The sequence below is a fragment of the Enhydra lutris genome, unplaced genomic scaffold, assembly GCF_002288905.1.
Source record: "Enhydra lutris kenyoni isolate GAN:26980312 unplaced genomic scaffold, ASM228890v2 scaffoldscaffold29, whole genome shotgun sequence".
Lineage (NCBI taxonomy): Eukaryota > Metazoa > Chordata > Mammalia > Carnivora > Mustelidae > Enhydra > Enhydra lutris.
This window is the reverse complement of record NW_019154113.1, coordinates 22468401-22493835: the sequence shown is the minus strand read 5'-3', so window position 1 is coordinate 22493835 and position 25435 is coordinate 22468401. Positions and strand designations below refer to the sequence as shown.

Genomic DNA, 25435 nt, shown 5'->3' with positions numbered 1-25435 from the left:
GGGGGACCTGCACGAGGGGTTTGTGTGCGACGCAGCGGCCATGAGAGCAGGTTTCCTGAGTCCCCAGGTCCGTGTGTCGGGAGTTCAGGTGCTGAGTGGAGGTGGTGCAGGGAGGGGCCCAGACGGGGGTGGATGCCAGGTCTGTGCGTCGGGCGGGGGGACCCAACCCGCTGCCCCTGCCTGGGGGCTCGCCGGTGTGATGACTCCTGCTCGGGGGGGGGGGGGGGGGTTTTGGGGCAGGACACACTATTGTAGACGTGACGTGCCCCAAAGTGAAGGACTGCGTGCTCGATTGTGCACGTGTGGTAGACGGGCACTGGCAGGGGCCCCTGTGACCACGTTCCCACGTCACTCTGGCGGCAGTGCAGCTGCTTGAACCGTACACGTGTGGTTCCAGACTTGCGAGCCGGCCAGGGTTCGCGCGGGGACGAGGAAGGGTGTGTGGCTGCTGGAGCACATCGCCCCAGACGAGAGCCTGGAAGCAGCAGCGGCCCTTTCTCCCACACCGGGAGCCCCAAGTCCAAAATCAGTCCCCGGGGTGGCCGTCCTGGTATGGCTGTGTCACGGTGCCCACGCCACCCTCTCGGGAGGACGCCCAGGGCCGTGTTTCCGGGCCCCTGTCTCCTCCGCAGGCCCCTTCTGGCTGTTTCTGACTTTCATCACTTCAGACGGTGTTTTCTGACGGGCTCGTCCATGTCTGTGTCTCTGTGAGAACCTGCCCGAAGAAGGGACCTGTTCCTGGGGGAGGCCCCTGTGTCGGCGTCCCCGACGTGGCCTGTGTTTGCTGGACGGGGGAGAAATTGATCTGAAACGTGTCCGTTTGGGAACGGCCACTGCTGGGGATCCCGGCGCTGCCGCCGCTGGCAGGCCTCACTGTGCGTTTCCGCCAATTATCGCACCAGAGCCGCACCCGGCATGGTCCCGGGGGACACAGGGAGCGGCTCTGAGGTCTCGTGAAGAGCGGGCTCTCTCCGTGAAGGGCCCCAAGTCTCCAACGGGAGGGCCCCATCTCCGCGGCCATGAGCTGCGTGGGGTGGCGCAGGTGGGGGGCTGTCTGCCGCTGGAGCGGGGGTGTGGTTTGAGGACAGCGTGCTCTGCGGCCCCCCAGGCGCAGGCACGGAAGGTCCAAGCGGGGGACAGGCTCTTTGGTGCTTCGGGTCAAGGACTTCGAGCTTTGAGTCTGATCCTGTTTCCTCTTCCCCTGGGGCTTGGTGTGGGGGCCTCCCCGCAGGGCAGGGGCACGTGTGGCTGTGCAGGGACGGCCTAAGTTGGGTAAAGAGCTGTTCTTTCCTGGCAGCGTCCACGTCCGTCCCTCCTGCCCTGGGGCTCCTTCCTGCGCTTACCCCAGGAAGGACCTGCGCCTAGAGCTGGTAACCGCTCTGGTCCATGGTGACGCGGGCGACTGACGGCCGCCGAAGCCGCTGTGAGAGCTGTGGGCCCGTGCACAGCGGCCTCTGGCCTGTCGCGGAAAGGAGTAGAGTGTATCGGGTGGGCGTGCGTGGGCGTGCGTGGGCGTGCGTGGGCGTGGGCTTTCCGTCCTGAGCTGCTCTTCTCCGCAGCATCCCGCAGCACTGTGGGATCTTGTGCGTGTCCTTGTGGGCGGTCGTGGGCATCGGCGCGGACACGCCTCGGCCTCCAGAGGAGAGCCTAGGGGACAAGCAGCACGTGGGCAGCGGCTCCCTCGAGGCCTGGAGGAAACGCTGAGACCACACGCGGCGGGTGTCGGCTGGGCACTCGTGCCGGAGCAGAAGGCCGTGCGTGCCTGTCGGGAGGCGGCAGCGGGAATGTCGCCGTCACTGGTCCCCTGGGCTCTTACATCTAGAGCAGCTCAATGCGGTGGAATCAGCCAAAACCAGTCTTGATCACAAACAGCACGTTGACCAATGGCCGTGGTCCATGTGGGTGTGGTCAGTCTGCCCCCCGCGGGCCCACAGCCCCGCTCCAGCACCCGCGCCGCGTCCCCTCGGAGAGCCCCACGCGGCACACGCTCCTCCCTGCTCTGCGCTTCAGCCGCAGCCCCGAGGTGTGACTGACCTGCGGGAAACTCCGCCTGATCCGTGTCCAGGCCAGTGAATGTCCAACACCGTGCGTGGTCGTGTAGACGCCGCTGTGACCGACGCTGGGCACTTTGTCACCGCAGCCGCCGCTCCGCCCTCTGTCACTGTTGCCTTGTGAACATGGCCGGGCTGTGCGTGGTCCTTCGTGGTTGTCCTCTGTGGACTGCTCTGCGCTGACGAGTGTTTCGTGGTTCCCCTTCTCTGCTGCACAGTGTGTGGTGTGTGTGGACGTGTCCCACCGGGGCCACCCGCCTGCGGGGACACGTTTGTGTGAGAAATCAGGCAGCTGTGGCTGTCCACGTGCGGACCCTGTGTACACACACGTGTTCTCATTCTGTGGGTAAACCCCTCACCGGGGATCCTCGGCGGTGCCCCCCGGCCGGCCGGGTCCCACTCTGCGGGCCGCCCTGCTGTCTGCGTGTCCCGTGCTCCGGCTGCAGTCCGCAACCTGCCCTTCACGGAGGCAGCGGGGCCCTGTGTCCCGGCGTTCGTGGTTTTGCCACACATACAGGCACAGCGTCTGTGACCCCTGTTCCCGCAAGGATTGGAAACACCATCACCGTCACTGCACACGTCACTGTCCCATTTCCTTCTGTTCGGCATCTAAAGACCCTTCTCTCCCAACAAGGGTCTGTGGCTGACGTGTTTACCAGGGCAGGACTGTGTCCCGGGCTCAGTGGCTCCCGAGCTGGAGTCGTGGCTGGCACACGGCGGGCGCTAGTGACGTAGGAATGGACAGATTCCCTTCCATGGTGCCTTGACACTCGGCCCACCGCATCTGTTCTCCTGTGGACAGGTGTTTGGCTGCCACGTTCACCTGGGTCCACGCAACGGCGCAGCAGTCCTCCATGTCTCATGACCACGCCCGGGAATCTGGGACACGCAGGGTCTTGGGGTGGATCCCTTCCCCTTAACTGGGTCTTGCCAACGGCACCCCTGTGTGACTCCCATGACTCAGACCCCCGCCCGCAGCACCCACCAGCCGTCCCTCTCTGCACTCCCTCCTGACTCATGATGTCATAGCTGCTGGTGCTTGCCGTCCCTGTAGGCGTGAAGTTAGTTTTCTCTGCAGCATCTCACATACCTCACCTTGTTTCTCCCAACAGAAACTCCATGTCGTCTCTCCGTCCTGGCAGAGGACATGGCGACAGTCGGAAGAGTGTGTTTTATACCAACGAAGAGTGGGAGCTCTTAGACCCGAACCCCAAGGAGCTAGAGGAGTCCATGGCACAGGAAGAGAGGAAGAAGCCGGCCCCAGAAGGAAACAAAGGTACGGACGTGGTTCCGGTCGCCCATCCTCTCTGCGGTCCCAGCCTTTCTGGAAGCAGGAGCCGCGTCTGTAGGGGGATGAGCCCTGCGGGCCTGCAGGGTGAGGTGTCACAGGGAAGAACCCCAGCCTGTGACTCGTGAGGTTTCTTGGGAGGTGGGGCGTCCGGAACTTGCAGCGCTCTTCACGGATATACCATTTTTGTTTTTTTTTAAACCCTTTTTTACAGAACACGTGTCTACACGAAGGTAGAACATACAGGGTCGTGGATTCCACTGTAGCCCTGTGTGGCCCCCACGGTTTTGAACTTAGGGCCACTCTCTCCAAGCCCCCACCTGTCCCATGTTCACCCTGGGCGGGGCGGGTTTAACGTAAATTCTAGACATTAATCTACTGTGTGTAAATTTAAAACTTATGATGGCTCATTATTGTACCGAGAAACAGCAGCTGTAAGTCCAGTTGTCACGCCTGCCCTGGTTCCATGGCTGCACGCTCACGTCCCCAGTCACATGAGGCACTGACAAGGCCTGCAGGCGGGTTTCCTCGCTGATGTGCGATGGCCTCATTGCGTCTGAGCAGCTCCCCGTCCCCATCCTCCGTGGGCCTCGGCATCCGTGTGGCCGAGACGGTCTCTGTGCCAAGGACGTCCCACATTCCGGACGGCAGGTCCCTCCTTGCTCCTCGCGTGCCCTGTATGAGGTCACGGGGCTGACCTCCTCGGATGAGGACACGCTGTGGTGGGTCTCTGGGGCCACGTGTCCTCCGGCCCCACGGTGGGAACCACGTCGCGTGTGGCCCCACTGGTTTTGGGGAGGTCAGGGTTCAGGAGTCATCATCCGGACCCTGTCTCTGTGGCCACTTCTGTGCCCATCCAGCGATCCACGAGGGAACATTGATGTTTCCATGTAGAACAACAATAATTTAGAAATTCTACCTCGTGCTCAATTGTAGCGGGGGCTGGAGGAGGAGCAGGATCTTACGAAATCTTTACCGGGAGCACAAGTATTTCAAGGAAGTATGTCTCCTGTCCCCCGGAGGGTGGTCCTGGCCCGCTGTGCCGGGGGCTTGCCTGTGTTCGCAGGGTCGTGGTGTGGGGCCCAGTCCCGTGGGACGCGGTGTGAAGGTGGCGGGCCGGGCGGGCCGGGCGTGCTGTGCTTCCTGCCGAGGGCCCACGCCAGCACCTCCCGAGCCGGGGGCTGGGGTTCTGGGAATGACCTGCGAGCACGGTCAGGAAGGAAGGCCTGCGAGGCTGAGTGGCTCGCGTGGGCTGGAAACTCCCCGGGCCAGACATGCAGCCACACGGGGTCTGTGACTGATCGTACGGGCTCGTGGACCCTTCCTGTACCAGCCACGAGCATCAGCCCCGCAGTGTGTCTATGTTGCATGGTGTGGAGCACGAACTGTTCTCCCTTGTATCTGTTCCTCTGCGTTCAAGTGCGCAAAGTCCCTCTTGTCGGAAATGTGATGTCCGTGGGTTTTCACAGTGAGTGCACCCACGTGGGCAGCACATTCTGAAACAGGATGGGGCCACCCCTGTACACCAGCCCTGGCCCCTCACGCTGTCCCCCACGCCCCTGCCCCTCGCCGGTCCCCTGTCTGCAGCCCTCATCCCCCAGCCTCTGTCCCCTCTCCACCCGCCCTGCCAGTCACCTACTCCTCCCAGGGCAGCCACTATCCGGACTTAGGAGCCGGGAGTCGTCTGTTTTCCAGCTTCACAGAATCCCAACACGCGTTCCTGGTGCATGTTTCCTCCCATGGTTGGAACATGAATGTGATTTCGTTCATGCTGGTATTTATTTGGATCTGTCAGAATTTTAAAGGCCCCTTTCTAAGGAAGAGAACATAGTCACCCTTTAAAACACATGTTCACGATGAAGAACATGTGTTGGGGGTTTTCTTTTGCTTTCTTCCTGAGAACAGGTGAGCAAAGGGAGCTCAGAGGCCCCGTGTCTGTGAGTCCTGCCATGGAGCCTGCTGTCTGACGGCGGGGGTGGCGGGGGCTGGACTCCGTGTTTCCGGGACGCTGCGGGAACTTGGAGCCACCATGCTCCTCCCCAGGCTGTGTCTCTGTCCCCTTCGGGAGACTGTTGATGAGACCCGAGCATCTGCAGGAGAGCGGGTGTCACAGACGAGTCTTGAGCGAGGTGTCCCGCGGCCTTGTCCTAAATCCCTCGTCGGGGCCAGGGCCCTGTGCCCGTTTGCACGTGTGCTCAGGCAGGTGTGCAGTCACAGCCAGGACACGCTCTTGGGAAAGGACCCCAAGGCGAGTCTCCTGAGGAAGGACCCAGGGTGGGCGACCATCTCAGGGTCTGGGCTTGGTTGTCCAGAGCGAGTCGGGGCCCAGAGGCGGCCCCACCTGTGCGTGCTGCACGCGGACGTGGAAGTTCCCGGAGGATGGCAGGCGGGAGGTCGATGCGTTTTCCTGGGTTTGCAGAAGGACGGCTTGTCCTGCACATAGAAAACAAGTTTTGTTTTTCTGCAGGAGTCGCTGGCTCAGGATTTCCCTTTGATTTTGGACGTATTCCCTACAAAGGAAAGCGCCCTCTGAAAGACATGATCGGATCATACAGGAACCGGCACGTCAGCGGCGAGCCGTCGGCAGACGGGGCGCAGGGCGCGGCTGGGGTCAGGCCACCGGCCGGGGTGCAACTGCAGGTCCAGAGGCAGCAGGAGGAGCTGGAGCGGCTGCAGAAGGACCTGTCCAGCCAGAAGGTAGCCGTCCTCCTCCCCGTGTGTGCCCCCCACCGCTGGCTATGCCGCGGGGCTGCAGCCTGGACCCCCGAGGGTCTCCGTCCCCAGATGGGCCTTCTCCCCCGGAAGTTTGATGTCGGCATCAGAGACACGCGGGTTTCGGGGGCGTAGGGGGTATGTCTCCCGCTGCCAGGCCCTCTCCCACCCTAGCGCAGCGCCGGCTGCTCCGGTAACAGGAGGGAGAAGCATTACCACGTGGTGTCCGTGGCCCTCTGAGACCGAGGACACCTCGTTGGGCAGCTCGGAGCTGCTGGTCAAGCTCCCGGATGCGTGTGTGCTGGGGGCCATGGGGGGAAGGCGCGCCCGCGTCTCCCATTTCCTAGTATTGTTCTCTGCCCAGGGGCCAGCGTTTCTGGGCGCCCCCAAGAGGAAGGTCGCCATGCGCAGCCTCCTCGGTGCCGGCTCACGTGGTCACCACATCTGCTCCCTCCCCTCTGGCTCCAGGAGCTTGTACGGCTGCTGCAGCAGACGGTCCGGTCCTCCCAGTACGACAAGTACTTTGCCAGTAGCCGGCTCTCTGAGGGGGTCCCGAAGGACGTGCTTGAGCTTCTGCACCGCAAGGACGACCAGATCCTGGGCCTCAGTAGCCAGCTGGAGCGGCTCTCCCTGGAGAGGGAGAGTCTGCAGCAGGAGGCCCGCACGCTCAAGGGCAAGGTGGGCGAGCTCAGCGAGCAGCTGGGCATGCTGCTGGAGACCATCCAGGCCAAGGACGAGGTCATCATGAAGCTCTCGCGGCGGCTCAGTGAAGGTGCGGACGGCCCGGCCCCCGCCGCGGGGGCGCCCGGCTCCCCGGCCCCTGCCAGCAGGGAGCAGCTGGAGCTGGACAGGCTGAAGGTGAGTGGGGCGCGGGCTCGGCTGTGGGGCGGGTCAGACGGCGTCCAGGGCCTCCGCGGAGCCGCGGTGCCTCTCAGGGGCGGATGCAGCACCTGCCAGCAGGTGATGGGTGTTCTCTGAGAAGCGTCCGTGGAAAGTCCCGAGTCTGACCGTGCCGTTGCCCGGGGTGCTCCTGGATCTTTTCCTCCTTTTCTGTCGCAGCCGACACTCCCCCTTTCTGCTCTGTACCCCTAGAGTTTCATTACCCCACGTAGCCCCGGGGGCCTGTCAGCCGCTGCGCACGAGCGCCCAGGCCAGCACCGCACACGGCCTGCCTCAGCCCCGGGGGTGCGGGAGCCGAGGGGCCGTTGTTCCCAAAAGCTGGTGCGGGGTTGGCTCCCAGGCAGGCCTGCTCAAGTCGGGGTCCCTGCACCTAGGCTGGGAGGGTCCTGGCGCTGAGGGCCGGGGGCTGGCCTGGGTGGGGAGGCTGCTTCCTGAACTGTGACTGTCCAGGTCGGAGCCGAGGTGGGCAAGGGCTGTGCCCTCGGCCATCAGGCCACAGAGAGGCCCTGAGTGTGGCCGGGCTCAGCCCAAGTAGGTCTGTAGCCCCAGTCCCCACCCAGCTATAACGTGCTGATCACCTGGGTATCCTCTTTCTGTAAATACCATGCACCAGCAGTGTTTGGCCCCCCGAGGGCAGGTTCTCCTTGAAGGCGAAGATGTGCATGTCGAGGTTATCAGTGGGCACCTACCACGTGCCTAGCAGTAGCTCGCTGGCTCGTCGGCACAGAGCTGGGTGGTAGACGCGCAGGGGTCTTTCCGAGAATTCTAGAAGAGAAGTGAACCCTGGGCTGATGGGAGTGTCGTGGGGACAAGCACGTGGTCTCCCAGAGTGACCACTGCTCAGTGACACGTGTGAGGCTGGAAGGTCAGCCGCAGAGCTCCAGCCCCTTCCTCTGTGACTGGACCACACACACCGCCATGGTCAGTGTGGCCGGAACAACGCGGCTCTGCCGAGTTCCGAGAGCGAACACGCCCACCCCGGACGGCACCGCGTCGGGCCGCGTGGGCACACTGGGCGGGGACGCGCGGGAGCGAGCGGCTTGTCTCTGGCTGAGTGGCTCGCATGGGCTGGGGACTCAGCGCCCCGTGGACACGGCAGACAGACTTGATCGGGAGCAGGCGTCCCCCTTATTCACGCTGTAGGTTCTGTGGCATGCCGGGTGGGGTGGTTTTGATGCATTTGGTGATTTTATGACTTTTTCCTCTAGTGTTTCTCCACGGTTTTTAAGACCCCACCGTGATGAGGTGACTTGGGACAGAGGCCACGGGGCGGGAGGGTGCGGCTGGCTGTTCAGGGGCGGGTGCGAGGCCTTGGGCTCTGAGTGGGCCGGCGGCTGCCCCGAGCTTTCTGCCGCCGCCTGCTCCCTCCTCTGGTCCCTGCGGCGGCTCTGTGGGAATTGAAACAGGTCTGGGCGGGGGGGGGGGGGGGGCTGCGGACGCAACTGGGGTTCTGCCATGTGTTCCTGCTGTCCCTGCTTCTCACGGTGGCACAGTTTCCAGACTGACTTCCTGCCTCGACCCTGAACTCAGAACGCCTCCGTGGGGAGGCACGGCCTGTGTTTCTCGGGGAGCACTCGTCCGTCACGGTCGCGACCCACTTTCTCCGACTCTGCCTGTTCGGAATCTGCTGACGCTTCTCGTTGGCTCTGGGACGCGGTCACTTTCTGTTTCTGGGTATTTTGAGGAAGGAACGCACATGGGTCATAGGATTTTACCAGCCTAAGTACATGACTGTTTCTGGACTTCCTGCCAGGCTTTTCTGTGTTTCTTCTCACTTGGTGTGGGGACCCCATGGCTTCGTCGGGCACCGCTGGGGCTGCCATCTGCATCACCACACCCTGCCTGTGCGGCCAGTCTTCCTGTGGTCTGCTGTTTGGCCGGCCACTGTTCCTCGTCGGGACTCTCACGGGCGTTAGTTCAGACGCACACCAGGGGCTGTGCTGGGAGTGCGCGGCCTGTCCTGGGGCACCCACAATAGTCAGAAAGTACAGAGCAGACGCAGCATGGTTGTAGAGAGCACGGGAGGGGCTCAGAGCCGCTTAGCTGGGCTGCATCCTGCCCAGGCGCCGGGCCCCCTCCTGCCCCAGCATGTTCACCTGTGAACCAGGCTTCCCCTGACGGCGTCTCTTGGGGTCCTACGGGGTCCTGTGGGGCCTGGTGGAGGTCCTGCCAGGTCCGGTGGGGTCCTGCGGGGTCCGGCGGGGACTCGGGGCCTGGCAGTCATAGGTAGGGCTTCACTTGTATGGTCGTTGGCGTTGGTGTGGGGAGAGGCTTCGCGATGAAGTCACACGGGATGTGACCGGAGGGCCGCGTACTCGGCCTTCCCGCCGTCCTCACCCGCCCGCGTCCCTCTTCCTCCTCCGTTGGTCTGCTTTGCTTTCCGTGTGTGTCGGCTGTGGCTGGAGAGCTGTCGGCCGCAGGAGGGGAGGACGGGCGCTGGGGCACCCGGGCCTCGTGTGGAGCCGGCCTTCAGCATCTCGGAAGCCTGTCAGGACGTGTGGTCCTGCCGACGCAGGAGCTGTGATCCTGCCAGGTGCGGCCCAGAGCCCTGTGGCCTGGCTCTCAGCGGAGACGTGCAGACAGCGGCCCAAGGGCTTTCACTCACGGAGCTGCCGAGTCTCCTGCGGACCCACAGGCGTTAGGGGTCAAGGGGGCCGTCGAGACGTTACGGCTCCTCTGCACGTCGTAGGGTGATTACAGCCCCACTCCCACGGTGGTGTCCAGCCCGGAGATGGGACACGACTCAAGGAGCAGGCATGGCCTCCGTCCCGTGAGGGGCGGACACTCCCGGCCGGTCCAGGAATAGCCCGGCGACCCGGGGCCCAGCGCAGCCCTGGGAGCCCCGCAGAGTGGGGGGGTGGGCACGCGGGCAGAGGACTGAGCTGGGCGGCGCTCATTCCTCCCAGACGCTCCCCTCCTCTAGCGAGCGCGTTGCCACCCTTGGCAGAACCTGTCACCACCTGCAAGGCTCAGCCAACAGCTGGCGCAGCAGACGGTAACAGCTGGGGACTTCTAGGCGAAGGTGTGTCCGGTTCCTCGCGCTTCGCCATTGGTGTCTCCGGAGCTGGAAATGTTTGCATGTACACGCGGGAGGAACGTGCTCCCGGAGTGCGTCGGTCCGCTGCAGGGGGCGGGCGTGATTCCGTAGTCGAGCGTGCCGGGTGTCCGCGTGGCCTTTTCTCTGTCCCCTGAGTGACAGCGAGAGCCACAGAAAACGTGTTGTTCCTCGAGTTACAGAGGAAATGGTCACGAGGATTGGCCTTGTGACAGTCAGTGAGTGCAGGAGGTGGCATTTACAGCCTGCGGACGTGGTCCTACTCCTTCCTCTGTTGCCCCAAGGGTGGCTGCAGAGGCCGTGAGGATGTGATCCTCGCGCTGACTTGGTGGGGCTCTCGGGGGACACGGTGGTACGTTAACCATATGGGAGAGTGGGCTGGACTGACGGCGGTTTTCTGCCCACAGGATAACCTACAGGGGTACAAAACCCAGAACAAGTTCCTCAACAAGGAAATCCTGGAGCTCTCGGCGCTGCGGAGAAATGCGGAGAGGAGGGAGCGGGATCTGATGGCCAAGGTGGGTTGGGTCGCGGCTGTTTCCTGGTGGCTGGGGACGCGGAAGCCTCTAGAAGCGGGCACACCCTGAACCAGTCCTACTCCTGTGCTGGGGCACAAGAACCCAAAATACAGGCTGTAGAGCGCTGCGTTCCGAGAGGCACCCTGACGTGTCCTCGTCTGCCTGCGTCATGGGGTTGACAAACCGTTGACCCCGACTCCCAGGTTCCCCGAACGGAGGGGTTTGGATTGTGACTTTGTCCGTTGAGTCGTGTGGCCTGGTTTCCGTCTGTAAACGGGGACGGTGGGAACCCGTCGGTGTGCGTGTCTGTCGGCGCTGTGGCTGGAAGGGTAGCGCCTGCACAGCAGCCGGCACGCGGTGGCTTTCAGTGGCCCTCGTAGCCCCTGCTTTGCACTCCGTGGGTCGCGTCTCCCCAGACCTACGTCCACGTGGTCCTGGGGTGTGTCTGATGACACAGCAGACAAGCTGGTTGGGGACACAGTGTCCCGGGACATGTCAGGGCCGCACGGGCCCCTTCTCACAGCCCACGTGCCACATGACACTCAGCACGACCATAGGGACCGCCGTGTGGTTGGTTCCTGCCGCTCCCTTTGCCGTGCGAGACAGACGCCAGTGTCGGCATCTGGGGTCTCGCTGGCAGTGCATCCTCTGGGCAGCGCCCTGGGAGGAGGGGGCCGGGGTGGCCCGTGCGGATGTGACAGGTGGCCCGAGGCGACAGGACTCTCCTGTCCTCCACGCGGTCCCGGCTCATCGCCCTGTGGCTGGGGCTCGCCGCCCACTGGCAGCTAACAGCCCCGGGTGGCCCCTCCTGCGTCCTGGTCGTGATCGGGGCAGCGGTGACCCCCGTTCTCTGCAGTATTCCAGCCTGGAAGCCAAGCTGTGTCAGATGGAGAGCAAGTACCTGATCCTGCTGCAGGAGGTCAAGACGCCCGTGTGCTCCGAGGAACCGGGCCCAGCACGTGGCGTCATCGCGCAGCTGCTGGAGGACGCCCTGCAGGCCGACGGCCCGGAGCAGCCGGGGCAGGCGCTGGTGAAGCCTCGTCTCGTCAGGTGGGGCGGGGGGTGGGGTGGGGTGGGAGCACCGTCCTGGGGGTGGATGCGTGTGTGTGTCCCGCTACTCCTTCGCAACCCTTACCGTCCGCCCCCAGAGCAGGTGATCTCGGTGTTCTTGCCGCAGCCGGTGCGCGGTGGGGCCGGGCTCAGGCCCTCTCTCCTGAGCACATGGTGTCTGCGGCTCCCGCGGGCTCCCGCGTGGCTCCGGTCCCGCTGCGCGGCCATCCCCGCAGGAGTGGGGGCCCCCGTCCTGAGACACAGCTGCTCCCATACATGGCTAGAGAGCCGAGGGGACCCCACGTGGGGAGAGGGCTCGGCCAGCCCGGCACGGTGGCTCGGTGCCCACTGAGGGTCCCGCCCCAGGGGAAGCCTCGCTCCAGCAAGACCTGCTGCGACAGATCTGGCTTGCAGCCTGGGGCCTCACCCCTGCTGCACAGGACTCCCTGTGCCCACGTGCCCTGAGCTGCCGGGGGGGGGGGCAGAGGGAGGGGGAAGGTCCCCCCACCATGTGCGTTCTCACAGGGTGAGGTGGTGTTTTCATTCTCGCATCTTCGCAGCCATTGCCCCTGAGTGGCCGTGGCGGGAACAGGACGCCAGCCTGGGCAGCCGGCTTCCACGTTCCTCCTCGCCGGGTCTGTGGGGCTCAGGGCGCCTGTGTCCCCCTCGTGCACTTGTGGGCTCCTACTGTTTGTCGTGTTGATGTATGTCTGGTTCATCATTACAGAAGCTTCCAGACCCACAGAGTCGAGTCCCGGGACCCCAGCCCCCCGCCCCCCCATGCCCCCTCTGGAATTCCCGTCCGTCTGGTTGGGCCCCCCCGCCCCAGGGTTGTTCCTGGGGTACCGTCGGCCCATCCAGGTGTTCTCCCCTGACGAGCTTCCGTGTGTATCTCTAGCTCCTCGCTGACCACGTCCTGATACACGAATCCCACCGTACCCGGTGCTCCAGGGGGACGCACGCGGCCTCCGAGCCGTGTTTCACGGGCCTCGTGCCCTTTTGCTGTGGGAGATGCAGGTGGAGCCCAAACCCCGGTGTCGCTCCTGTTTCCCTCGTGGCAGACACGTGGGGCCCTTCCACGTTTCCTCATGACAGATGAGAGGCGGCCAGCATCAGGGTTTGTGTTTCCAGCGCCCGTGTGCGGCTCCTCTAGTGCGGATGCGCAGCGGGATCGCGACACGCAGGGAACACGTCTCTTCAGCTCTGCCATGTTCGCATGGGCCACGCCGGCAGCGGCAGGCACAAGAGGCCCTGTGTCCATCTTCTGTGGCTCCTCGCGGATCGTCCCCGACGTGGCGGCTTGCACACCGCCCGTGTGCCGGCTCAGCTAGTGCGGGCCGTCCGTCTGGGCCTTCCTGGGTGTTCGCGGCATCACAGCTGCTGTTCCTTTCCGGAGGCTGCGGGGCTCAGTGGGTGTCCTCATGCGCTCGCGCCCTCCCTGGGCTCGCAGACCAAGGGCTTTGTTCCCACGGAGGCTACTGGGCGCAGCCTCTCCCGCTTCTGGAGGCCACGGGCATCAGTGGGCTCCGGCCCCCTTCTCCCCTCCTCTGGCGGCAGCAGTGGCCTGCACGCCCCGGTCCTGCCCTGCTCGCCCGCTGTGAAGGGCTCCTGCACGTATGCTGGCCCAGGGTAGCCCAGGGGGACTGCCCTGCCCTCGGCCCTGTCCAGGGACGCCATGCACTTCAGCCATATGGCATGGCCGGCCGCAGGTGAGGGGCCATGGTTCTGCTTCTGACGCCTACGCTGTCTTCATCCCTGATATCTACGCAGGTGCTTTCTGCCTCGTCTTTGCCCTTCTGAAATGGCATTTTCCAAGCACAGGAGTTATACATGGACGTACGTGACATGGAAACCCATGTCCACGTGGCCAGGCTACTGGGCACATTTTTTTCTTCTGTGCTTTTCACACGAAGAGCTTTAAACCACCTGGAATGGATCTTTATTGTAGTACGAAGAGATCTAATTTCACGTGTTCCCACAGAGCCAGCCACGCGTCCCGCCCTTGCCACAAGAACCTGCTGCTTTGCTCGCCGATTTCCCGTGGCTGGTCCCAGGCCCAAGGGCCATGTGCGCGGGGGGCCGATCCTCTTTCTCTTTGGTCTTCGTCAGAATCCCATCATTCAGTTTCCCTTCTGTATCTCTCGACAGTGAGTACGACATCTACGGGTTTAGGACCGTCCCAGAGGACGACGAGGAGGAGAAGCTGGTGGCCAAGGTCCGAGCGCTGGACCTGAAGACCTTGCATCTCACGGAGAACCAGGAGGTGTCCACCGGGGTCAAGTGGGAGAACTACTTTGCGAGCACGATGAACAGGGAGATGGCGTGCTCCCCGGAGCTGAAGAACCTGATCCGGGCCGGCATCCCACACGAGCACCGTTCCAAGGTGTGGAAGTGGTGTGTGGACCTGCACGCCAGGAAGTTCAAGGACAGCACCGAGCCCGGGTACTTCCAGACGCTGCTGCAGAAGGCGCTGGAGAAACAGAACCCAGCCTCCAAGCAGATCGAGCTGGACCTGCTGCGGACCCTGCCCAACAACAGGCACTACTCCGGCCCCACGTCGGAGGGTGTCCAGAAGCTGCGCAACGTGCTGCTCGCCTTCTCCTGGCGGAACCCTGATATTGGCTACTGCCAGGGTCTGAACAGGTGCGCTCGGCCCGGCTGTCCCCTCCCCTCCCCTGCAGGGTCTGAGCAGGTAGGCGCTTGGCCCGGCCTTCCCCTCCCCTCCTGGGTCTGAGCAGGGGGGCGCTCGGCCTGTCCCCTCCCCTCCTGGCTAGCCGAGGAAGGTTCGCCTCGTAAAGCAGGTTTGCCGTCAGCTAGGCTTAATGATGTGGCGTCCCCAGTTCTGCAGTAATTAAGAGAAGCAAGCGTACTTTCTGGAAAGTATCAGGAACATCAGATGTGGGGCGCCTGGCTGGCTATCGGTGGAGCCTGTGACACTTGACCCTGGGGTCATGAGTTCGAGCTGCATGTTGGGTGCAGAGACTACTACAAGAAGGAGGAGAGAAAGAGAGAAGGAAAACGGCTCACCAGCCTAGGAGCGCTGACTCGAAGTTGTTTCCTGGGGCTGGAGGAGCTGTGGCCACGAGAACCCAGGGGTACCGGGGTCCGACGGGCCGCGTGGCCTGGGCTGCAGGGGCTGGCGCTCACCGCCTGTCATTTGCTTGCAGGTTGGTGGCAGTGGCCCTTCTGTATCTGGAGCAGGAAGACGCTTTCTGGTGTCTCGTCACCATAGTGGAGGTGTTCATGCCGCGAGACTATTACACGAAGACTCTGCTGGGGTCCCAGGTACGTGCCCTTGTCCTGCACCTTGGTCAGCAGCGTGGAGCGTGAGCTGAGATGGGGCTGACCTGATCCCTGGTGGGGGGTTCCTGCTCGCAGCTTCAAGCCCAACCCCCGCGCCAGGCGCACAAGGCAGGGCACGCCTCAGACCGTGGGCCGGGCTGGCGTCACCCGGCGGGGTGGGCTGGCCGTTACACACCATGAGAAGTGGACCAGCCCTGCAGCCCTGCTGTCCCTCAAGCTCCACTATCCCCCTGGGCTCCACTGCCCCCACGGCTCCACTGCCCCCATGGCTCTGCTATCCTCTTTTTTTTTTTAATTTTTTTTAAATTTTTATTTATTTATTTGACAGAGATCACAAGTAGGCAGAGACACAGGCAGAGAGAAGGGGGAGGCAGGCTCCCTGCTGAGCTGAGAGCCTGATGCGGGGCTTGATCCCAGGACCCTGGGATCATGACCTGAGCCGAAGGCAGAGGCTTGACCCACTGAGCCACCCAGGTGCCCCTCTGCTGTCCTCTGGAGCTCAGCTGCCTCCTGGGCTCCATTGTCCCCATGGCTCTGCTATCCCCCGGGCTCCTCTGTCTCCTGGCTCTGCTGCCCCCTGGGCTCCACCGTCCCCAGACACTGCTGTTTGTCTGGGCAGCTAAGCTGCGGTCCAGGAGTACTTGGAAACCTGATGTGTCACTTCGGGTTCTCCGGAGAAGCTGAGGCCAAGGCAGGAGTGGACGAGCCCGAAATTTCTGAGGGGAGGCACCTGCGAAGAACTGGCGGTGGGAGTGGGGAGGCTGGGGAACCCCCAGACCAGGAAAAGGAAGGAGGCACGGGTGGGACGGACCTCAGAGAGAGGAAGTTTGGCCAGGCCGGTGGGGAGTGCACACGCTGGGGCCGCCTGTTCCGGGCGTGCGTCTCACGGGAACAGGCTGCACTGGGGCCTGCCGGGGTCGCTCCCTGGCTGCGAGCAGCGGAGGTAGTGCTGGACCCAGAGGGGCGGCCTGTGGGCTGCTGTCCCCTTCTGGCAGGAGATATGAGGGCACAGCTCATGCCTGCCACGCCTGGAGCCTGAAGCCAGGGCAGACAGGGCGATGTGGGCGGCGAGAGCCCAGGGCCATCCCCACGTGGGCAGTTCTGGCTCAGGAGCAGCCCCTGGGGCCCAGGCCAGAGATCCCCTGGGCCAGTCTGGGGCCGCTGTGCAGCTGACAGCCCTGCTCATGGGCCTGAACTTCCCGGCCCTGCAGCGGCCAGAGGAGGCCCAGGCAGGGGACCAGCAGGGGCTGGAGGGGAGGGCAGGCCATTCTCACCCCACTGTCGTGGACGCTGGCTTCCTGTGGCCTGGACAACTCCGTGGTGCCCGCTCCTGTCTGGCAGGCCCCTAGGCCCCGGCATCTCCGTGCTCCAGCCACAGGCAGCTTCCTGCCCTTGCCTCTGGGCCACTCCATCAGCCGCGTGGCTTCTCGGCTTTTCTCTCACCCGTGGCCGTGTCCCCGCGTAGGATCCTTCTGCCGTAGACAGTGAGGGTGGCGTCCGTTTGCCTGGCTGGGCCCTGAGTTCTATGTGTGCCTTTCGTCATGGCCTCCGTGACCACCTGCCCCGGCCCCTGCCCCCCAGCCTGGATGCAGCCTCGTTCCTGTCGCTTTGCGGCCCTGTTGTTAGGCTTCTTGCCGCTGCCACCTGCCTGGCGGCTCATGCCTGCTCCCCTCTGACCCCTGACCCCCGCCCGGGACCCCCGTTCCTGCATCTCTGCGTCACCTCCCCATTTCCCACCCCGTGTCACAGGAACCACATGGTGCCCTACAATGGAACCCTTGCTCCCGGAAACGCCCTGTTTTCCATGTGCAGCTGACACCCCCCCCCCCCCGTCACCGTCCCCTGCTGCCTCCCCACACACCTCCCGTTCAGCCTGGGCTCTGGGCGCAACTGTGTTGCCCACTGACCCGAGGCCACTGCTCTTCCCACAGCTCTGGTGCGCGCCTCGGGGACCGTGGCCGTCTGACGGGAACCTCCCTGTGGGCCTGCTCGTCCTGCAGCCGGCCACGGCCCTGATGCTCATTCCAGACTCGCCGGCTCCCCCACATGGCCAGTGGCTGAGTGTGCATGCACGCCCCAACTGGGGACAGGGAGCTGGCACTCAGCGCCAAAACCATCCTGGTGGAGGCATTGTTGTCCCCACTGTACTTGGGAGAAAACTGGAGGTCAGAGACACAAAGCAGCTCTCCTGAGTGGCCCCAGTGCCACAGGGGCCAACCGATCCGGGGAGAGGCTCAGCGAGTCTCCCCGTGAGCATGTCACTTTGCTAAATCACCTGGAGGCTCTTCTTGCCAGAATATTTTGTAAACTAGGAAATGAGCCATGGGAAGAGGCAGTCGTCACTGTCTGATGGGAGTGAAGAGGTCAGTAAATTAAATTCCGTGCATCACGGACGCCTGGGTGCTAATAGCTGCGGAGATGTCAGATGACTGTTTCAAAATAAGAAGGGTGAGGCCTTCGTCTGTCTTAAATCCTCTGAGCCAGGCCCTCCCGCCTGTGTACCATGGAGCCTGGCCACCTCCGTCCACACCCGGGCACCTCGGCTGCCCTGCTGGGATGTGAGCAGCGCCCCCGCCCGCGTAGACCGCTCCAGGCTGAACTCAGATGGTGCGTTACGAGCTTGTGCTAACACTTGGAGCATAAAAACTCGTAGATTATCCTTATAGGCAGGAAATGAAAACCTGTTTTAATTATGTGGATTTAAGATAAAACATGTATCATGTTGTCACGTAAACGCAATTGTCAAGTCCAAAGAGCCTGTTTCCTCCCCGACAGTGAAAGTCGTGGGTGCCCTCAAAGAATTGGTGGCTGGGGATCCAGATGTTCAGAAGGAAACAAAAACCTGTGTTATCCGACCCGCTAGGGGCCACAGTTGGCCTTCTCATGTATTTCCTTTTTGCTTTTTCTCCTCCAAATGTACTTCAGGTACTCGTGCTGGGGGCAGGACACGTCCCAGCCGGCTCACACGATAGCATGAGGGCTCTCCCATGTCGTTCTGTGCTTTGTCACAGCCGTATTTGGTGGCGGTCGCCCTCCACCAGGCAAATCCACGTAACCCGTGTACTCTGCGACGGCAGGCTCCGGGTTAGGCCGTGCCGTGGGGCAGCGAGTGTGGCCAGCCCCGGTGCCGAGATTCACAAGTCCCCATCAGACCGCCGCCACGGGCCAGAGTTTGCAGCCTCTGTCCATCCTGTCAGTTGAGTGCATGCTGGGTGCCAGGACCTTGGTGGGCACTGAGGACAGTGTCCTCCCATGTCCTCCTGAGCGCAGGGTGCTGGAGTCGACCCAGCGGGCGGCTCTGCACGCGGCCTCCCGAGCCAGGCACCACCTGCCACCTGCCTGGGAGGGCTGGGGCATGGCCTCGCTCCCACTCTGGGGACCGCCTGCTTGCCCTTCCTCTGCAGAAGGGGTCTCACGGCTGTCCCTCGCCCCGCGGCCACCTGTCCGTCTCTCTTGCCTATGTGTGGTTCCAGGGCCGTTGTTGGAATGTCCAGGCACTGCGTCTTGTGGGTGACACTGACCCTGCGGGGTGACAGGAGCGGGCTCCCTGGGGACGGTCCCCAGGGGTGTATCACCCAGTGGGACAGCCGTCCAGCTTGCCCTGTGAGACTCCGGGCTGCTTTCCCGGGGAGCACAGTGCGGGGGGCCGGCAGCCGGTTCGCACGCCGCGGGACGTTCCAGCAGCAGCTTACGCACTCTGTGCGGGCTTTAAGGAGTATCCGTTATAGCTTACCCCCCGGTTCTCATCTCTGAGACTTAGTCTCTTGCTCTAGTCAGAAGGCAGATTGGCCAAAATGTTTGTTTCCAGCAGGATTCCTGTATTGTGTTGTCTTTTACGTACTGAGGGGAATTTACAACGCTTTGGAATCATTTTTGTAACAGTAACATAATCATTTTATAACAGTGTTTTTAGCATTTTAAGTTAGTTGCCTTTTAAAGTTTACAATATCAACTAGTAATGCTTACTTGACTCTAACCACGCCCTTAAAAAAAAAAAGTCTTTTTGATTGTTAAAGCCTCTACGTTAAAGAAAAAGCAAAACTTCTAAAAAGGAGGAAACATGGGCCTGTTTAAAGTTTCAGATTCTCCTAAAAAAGAGCCTTTTAAAAAAAAATCTACTATATGCTATTTTTTAAAAAGATTTATTTGACAGAAACACAGCAAGAGAGAGAACACAAGCAGGGGGAGTGGGAGAGGAGAAGCAGGAGTCCCACAGAGCAGGGAGCCTGATGTGGGGCTCGATCCCAGGACCCCGGGATCATGAGCACAGTGGAAGTCAGATGCTTAACCACTGAGCCCCCCAGGCACTCTAAGAAGAACCTTTTAAAATGTCATTTTAGGGGCATCTGGGTGGCTCCGTTGCTTGAGACTGTGACTCTTTTTTTTTTTTTTTAAGATTTTATTTATTATTTGACAGTGAGAGAGAGAGCACAAGCAGGGGCAGTGGGAGAGGGAGAAGCAGACTCCCTCCTGAGCACAGAGCCCAATGTGGGGCCCGATCCCAGAACTCTGGGATCATGACCTGAGCCAAAGTCAGCTGCTTAACCCACTGACCACCCAGTTGCCCCAAGTGTGTGACTCTTGATCTCAGCTGTTCACGATGTCAGGGTCGTGAGTTCGAGCCCCCATTGGGCCCCTGCTGGGGGTGGCCGTGACTTCAGCCTGTCTGTGTGGGTCCCCGCCGGAGGCCAGGAGAGCCCGTGGGGGACACCTGCCCCCTGCGTGGATCCCTGGCTTCCAGCCTGGGCCACCCATGCTTCTCCAGCGACCCTGGATGGCACCTGCACGGCTCTAGGAGTGCTGCCAGCACCCCTCACCGGGGCCCGGCCAACGCTGACCCAGCAGGCCCGGCCTTTGGCGCCCCGCACTGCGTCTCGCTCCTCGGGGGCCAGGGTGGGGGTGGACCCCTATGCCCAGCAGAGCGCTGTGCCCAACATGGGGGGAGGATGAGAGCTCCGAGTCCCATGGTGGTTTGCACATGGCCTGTGGTACCCTTTGCAGCCCTGTGAGAGTGGGTGAGATGCTCCCCAGGCCACCCCATGGACCCTGGAAGCCACACCCCCATGCCCCATGCCACCCCCACATCCGGGGGGCGTCTGTGGGACAGATGGGCTGCTGTCACTGCTCCTCTTGGGCCCAGGACTCGGCCTCCAGCCCCAGAGCTCCGGATCACGGGCAGGCGGCGAGGCTAACTCCCAGTGCCCTGTAGCAGCCTGTCCGGGTGGCTTCTAGGTCACGGCGCCCTGGTGACAGTTGGTGGACAGCGGGCGGGCGCAAGGCTGGGCATGTGAGACAGCGGCGGCCCAGGCGGAGTGCGCTGAGCGCCAGCCCCTCCCTGCAGGTGGACCAGCGCGTGTTCCGGGACCTCATGAGCGAGAAGCTGCCGCGGGTGCACGCGCACCTAGAGCAGCACGGTGTCGACTACACCCTCATCACGTTCAACTGGTTCCTGGTGGTGTTCGTGGACAGCGTCGTCAGTGATGTCCTCTTCAAGATCTGGGACTCTTTCCTTTACGAGGGCCCGAAGGTGGGTGTGCTCGCTGGGCGACCGGGCAGTGCCGGCAGAGTGGCCGGCTCGCCGGGGATGCGGGAGGGTCCCCGAGACGGAGGGACCCTTTGCTGGGCCGCGGACGGGCGTGGGTGTGGGAGGCGGCCGCCCGGGCGGGGGAAGGACGTTCTGCCCACGGACGTCCCCGTGCTCCCCGCAGGTCATTTTCCGGTTTGCGCTGGCACTTTTCAAGTACAAGGAGGAGGAGATCCTGAAGCTGCAGGACCCAATGTCCATGTTCAAATACCTGCGCTACTTCACGCGCACCATCCTGGACGCCCGGTGAGCGCTGGCTGGGGCCCCGGGAGCGGCAGGCGGCGGCCCTGCCCCGCGGAGAGCAGCCTCGCCGGCCTGCCGTGCGAGAGCAGGGAGCGGGAGCAGCTGCGGACACTGCTGCCCCACCGACCGGGGGATCGAGGAGGGAGGACGGCTCGTTGTGGATGCAGCCGACACGTGTCCCTTGGGCACGGCAAGCACTTGCTGAGTCTTCACAGCAGGACAGGCCGCTGGGCGCTGAGGGTGACGGGGCGGGGGACAGCCCCCGATAAAGAACCTGAGGGGAGACGTGCCGTCTGAGGGGCTGGGGGCTGCTGGGGGGAAGACCAGGGCCGGGACAGAGCCGGGCGGGGGGCAAGGCAGGGTGAGCAGGGCTGGGCAGGGGCACCCAGGACAGGGTGTCCTGGGTCCGGGGAGTGGGAGCGGCAGCAGGGACGTGAGAGGCAGCGTGTCTGGGGCCGTGGGAGTGGGTCGGTCTGGGCAGGCCAGGGTGGCCAGGTGGGAGCAGAGCGGGACCAGGCTTTGTCCCTGGGGTGTTGGAAAGACGAGAAGAGAACTGGCAGCAGGGGGAGGGGAGGCCGGGGCGTCCGGGTGGCCTGGGGTGAAGCTGGAGGTGCCCCCAGAGATGGACGAGGCGCGAACTGGAGGGTGGGAGAGGACGTGGACCTGTAAGGACCCTGGGACTTCTGGCTGGGCACCCGTGTCAGGGGAGCGTCTCCCCATCCCTCCCCCGTCCCCCTTGCCACACGGCATCACCCGTTTGGGGCGATTGTCCTGCATGTGCCCCAACCACGGCTGGTGGCTGCTCTGGCCACGCTCCCCAGGGCTCCCACGGGGGCTCCCACACACCTGCAGCTGGTCAGGCCGGGGAGGACAGTGTGGCTCTGGGCCACTGGGGACAGGTCACAGTCCTCTGCTGGACAGTGCCCAGCGTGAGCCACCGTCCCCACCCACATGTGCACTCCCGTGTCAGGCTCATGCAGCCCTGTGAGAGCGACAGGTCCTAACGCTGAGAAGTATCTGTGGCTTGTGATTTCAAACTTCTTTTAGGATTTTATTTATCTGAGAAAAAAGCATAAGAGAGAGAGCACAAGCAGGGGGAGCGTCAGGCAGAGGGAGAAGCAGGCTTCACACTGAGCAGGAAGCCCGATGCGAGACTTGATCCCAGGACTCTGGGGTCATGACCTGAGCCGAAGGCAGGTGCCCCGCCGACAGAGCCCCCCGGGTGCCCCCATTTCAGTCTCTTGAGACTGTAGCTCCCAAGATGGGTGCTTTGTCTGAGGACCTGGGATGCCCATTCCAGAGTGTGTAGAAACGAAACAGTTTGTTGAAATGTTTGGTTCTTGCTAAAGGTCTGTGTCGGATACTGAGGGATTTTATTCCCTGTTACAAAATGCGGGTCGCGATTCCCCACATGGCCTCCTCTGTCCACTGATGTGTCACAACGGGCTTCAGAACCCCCCGGGAAACCGGCAGGCACCCCCTCCTTGGCCAGCCGATGAGACACAGTGGGACAGCCTCCAGGCCCCAGTGCCACTGGGCGCCAGTGTGGGGAAGGGACACTGAGAGCGGAAAGGGGCTGGCGGAGGCCGCGTCTGACTCTGGAAGCCATTGCTGTTTGTAGAGCTCCTGCTCGGGAAGCAGGTTCTGAGGGTATCGTCGGGCACGCCGACGTGCGTGCAGCAGTGACCTCAGCTTTGCCGTGTGCTGCTGGAGGGTGACGGCCAGTGACACCAAGTCCAGGGTGAACCTCCGGGAGGTTCAGGGAGGTCAGGGTTGAGATGAGTGCAGGCTGTGGGGCCACCAGCGCCCGCGGCCTCGGTGGCCGTGCCTCCTTGTCAGTGGAAGCCGCTGGCTTCGGGAAGTCAGGGTCCGCGGGACTCAGATTCGCAGACGCCGTGACGGCCAGACCCCAGACCCGCAGTTCTGCAAACCTGAGCGGTTCCCTGAGGAACGAGGGACAGGCTTCTGGGCTGCGCGTGTTTGGGGCTGTCGGGCTAATGGGGTTAGACCAGTCTCAGGTTGGGGCTTCTGGGGGATTCAGCCTCGACTGACCCCGGGACACCTGCGGTCTCCTGGCTGAGCCTGCAGGGCCGTGTCCTGCTGTGTCCGCGGGGCTGACAGCCGCAGCAGCACAGGCCGACCGACGACTTCGGTGCCTTCTGGGTCTGCCTTCTGTGGCAAAGCGGGGGCTGGACGCCCTGTCTCAGGGGAGAGGCTGGACGCCCAGTTGGGGTCAGCTGGACGCCCGGTCTCAGAGGCGGGGAGTGTCAGGCTAACTGGGAAGCGGCTCTGATCACTTGGGCCCTGGGTCCCCGGTCTTGGCCGGCACGTCTGTTGCCGGAGACGCCTCCTACAGCCCCGCTCCCCTCAGGCCGGCTCCGTTGTCCCGCACGCCTGTGTTCTCGAACACTGCGGGAACTTGGCCTTCGAAGCTGGGCTCCCTGACCTGGGACCTCCTGCCGGAGCTGTTTGGAGCCAGGCTCTCTGAGGTGTGGGCGTCTGAGAGCTCGCCGGCTGCGCCCAAGGCTGGGGCTGGAGCGTGGGCCCCTCAGTGCCGGAGGAACTGGCTTTTGTCTTCACCTGCGAGCGGCCACAGCCGACCCAGTCAGTGCTGGAGCCCCTAGCCGGGGGCTCTGTTCTGCTTTTGTTAAACCTCAGGCCGGCGGCCAGGGGCACATTAGCAGGATTGGTGCCTGGACCTGCGGGTGGTGTGAAGCCCGTCGACAGCCCGCCCGTGTGCAGACCATGTCCGAGCCCTGGTGGGCGCTGGCGCAGTCCGAGCACTCCCGGGCAGTCCCAGGAAAGCCCAAACCAGCCTCCTGCTGGCCCCGCTCAGGCACGCCGGCCCTCAGCCGCCCAGCACGTGCCGGACACGGTCCCATGCCGCCGGTGGCCGCACTGATAACCCCACACCCCGGGAGGTGGCATTACGGTGCTCCCAGCGGACAGGGAGTCAGAAGCCAGAAAGGGAAGGACGCTTACCTGCCCTGTGACACAGCCAGCGTGGGCCTCCACCCAGGTGGGGGCTCAGGGCCAGCCCCGTAACCTCTGTGCACAAAGGGCTGGCCTCTAGGTGACACACCTGCCCCAGGGCCTGTCCTGTGTCCTGCCCTGCTGGCCTCTGTCCCGTGCTCTGCCCTGCTGACCTCTCTCCCCATCCCATGTTCTGCCCTGATGACCTCTGTCCCCGTCCCGTGTCCAGCCCTGATGATCTCTGTCCCCGTCCCGTGTCCTGCCCTGATGACCTCTGTTCCTGACCCGTGTCCCGCCCTGCTGATCTCTGTCCCCGTCCTGTGTTCCGCCAGGAAACTGATCAGTATCTCCTTCGGGGACCTGAACCCGTTCCCCCTGCGCCAGATCCGGAACCGGCGCTCCTACCACTTGGAGAAGGTGCGGCTCGAGCTCACGGAGCTGGAGGCCATCCGAGAGGACTTCCTGCGTGAGCGGGACGCCAGCCCCGACAAGGGCGAGCTGGTCAGTGACGAGGAGGAGGACACCTGAGCGCCCCCCACCCCAGGACGCTGCTCTTGCCTTCACAACCAAAGTGTGCCAGAGGGTCCCGGCGGGGGTCTCTGCTCTCGGGAAGCCGGAAGGCGGTGCCCGTGGCTTCTGGAAGTCTGCTGGGTGGACGTCCGCGGCCACGCTGCCCTTTCTTACTCGCGGGCGGGTCTATTCTGCGTCCAGCCTTCCCGTGCGGGGCGGGCGCTGCCCAGTGCACCCCGGGGGAACTGCGGGTCGCTTTCCAGAGACCGTTGACAGCGCATCTGGGCTTTGTGCATGGCTCGCACCCCGGGAACCTGCCGCGGGCCGTCTCCTGGGTCGCCCCCGTGCACGGGCCCGCTGCGCTGTGCGTCCCCCCGCCACTCCACCACTGCACTGCGCGTCCCCCCCCCGACTCCACCGCTGCGCTGCGCGTCCCCCCCAGCCCACCCCAGGCCGGAGCGCGGCTTCTTCGGGGGCCGTGAGGTGAGCGGAGCGAGCGCATCCACGTTCAGAAGCGGTCTGTGGAAACCTGCTGCCTTCCGTGCTGGGCGAGCTGCCCGCGGTGCCCCGTGGCCCTCTGACACCCCACACTGCCCCCGGCCCCGTCAGCTGTCGGCGGGTGGCTGGGCTATCCCACCCCGCACTTTGCCCAGCTCGGCTCCGGGAGGTTCTGGGGAAGACCTTCCGTCTGCGGAGTGACTCGTGGAGTCACTGTGTGGGGACGACAGTCCACTCTGCACAGCAGGCCCACTGCTGGGGCATGCCCTGCCGGAGGGGACACAGGAAGCTTCTGGGGATGCCCTACAGGGCAGCGGTGTGGCGGGGGGTGACACTGTCCACCGGTGCTGGGGGTCTCCACCTGCTGGGCCAGTGCCATCGTTTGGGGCGCAGCTTAGGTGAGCGGTTCCCCCGCCATGCTGCCCAGAGGCATGCGCGTCCTTGCAGGCAACCTCGCCCCTCCCTGGGGCCTGCGTGGTCCTGGCTGCGGGGTCCCCACTGCCTCCAGCAGGTCGGGCTGCCCACGCCATTCTGCAGACTGGGGGCGCCGTCTTTCTGAGGCTCTGCAAGGAGGCCTTACCCAGGAACGCGGCTCTTGCTTTATCAGTCAGCAGACTGTCCCCGATCCCGCTGCACCAGCACTCCGGGGCAGGGGACGGGGTGGCTGCTGGAGGTCGGCTCGGGCCGTGGCCTCACTGCCATCCGCAGACTGTGCCCGTCGCAGCCCCAGGCAGCTGACTGGTGGGGGCA

General features: G+C 63.6%; 1 protein-coding gene across 2 annotated transcripts in view; it reads left to right on the top strand.

Moving 5' to 3' along the window:
• Positions 1 to 24378, top strand: part of LOC111152684 (TBC1 domain family member 2B) — a 56514-nt gene extending 32136 nt beyond the window's left edge. For both annotated transcript variants that reach the window (XM_022511251.1, XM_022511250.1), the window contains 10 exons: positions 3164 to 3327; positions 5807 to 6036; positions 6520 to 6909; positions 10414 to 10524; positions 11381 to 11574; positions 13723 to 14217; positions 14742 to 14859; positions 20219 to 20404; positions 20586 to 20707; positions 24010 to 24378. In XM_022511251.1, coding sequence (XP_022366959.1) covers positions 3164 to 3327; positions 5807 to 6036; positions 6520 to 6909; positions 10414 to 10524; positions 11381 to 11574; positions 13723 to 14217; positions 14742 to 14859; positions 20219 to 20404; positions 20586 to 20707; positions 24010 to 24205 — 2206 coding nt within the window. In that variant the 3' untranslated portion in view covers positions 24206 to 24378. The remainder of the gene's footprint in view (positions 1 to 3163; positions 3328 to 5806; positions 6037 to 6519; positions 6910 to 10413; positions 10525 to 11380; positions 11575 to 13722; positions 14218 to 14741; positions 14860 to 20218; positions 20405 to 20585; positions 20708 to 24009) is intronic.
• The last annotated feature ends 1057 nt before the right edge of the window (positions 24379 to 25435 follow it).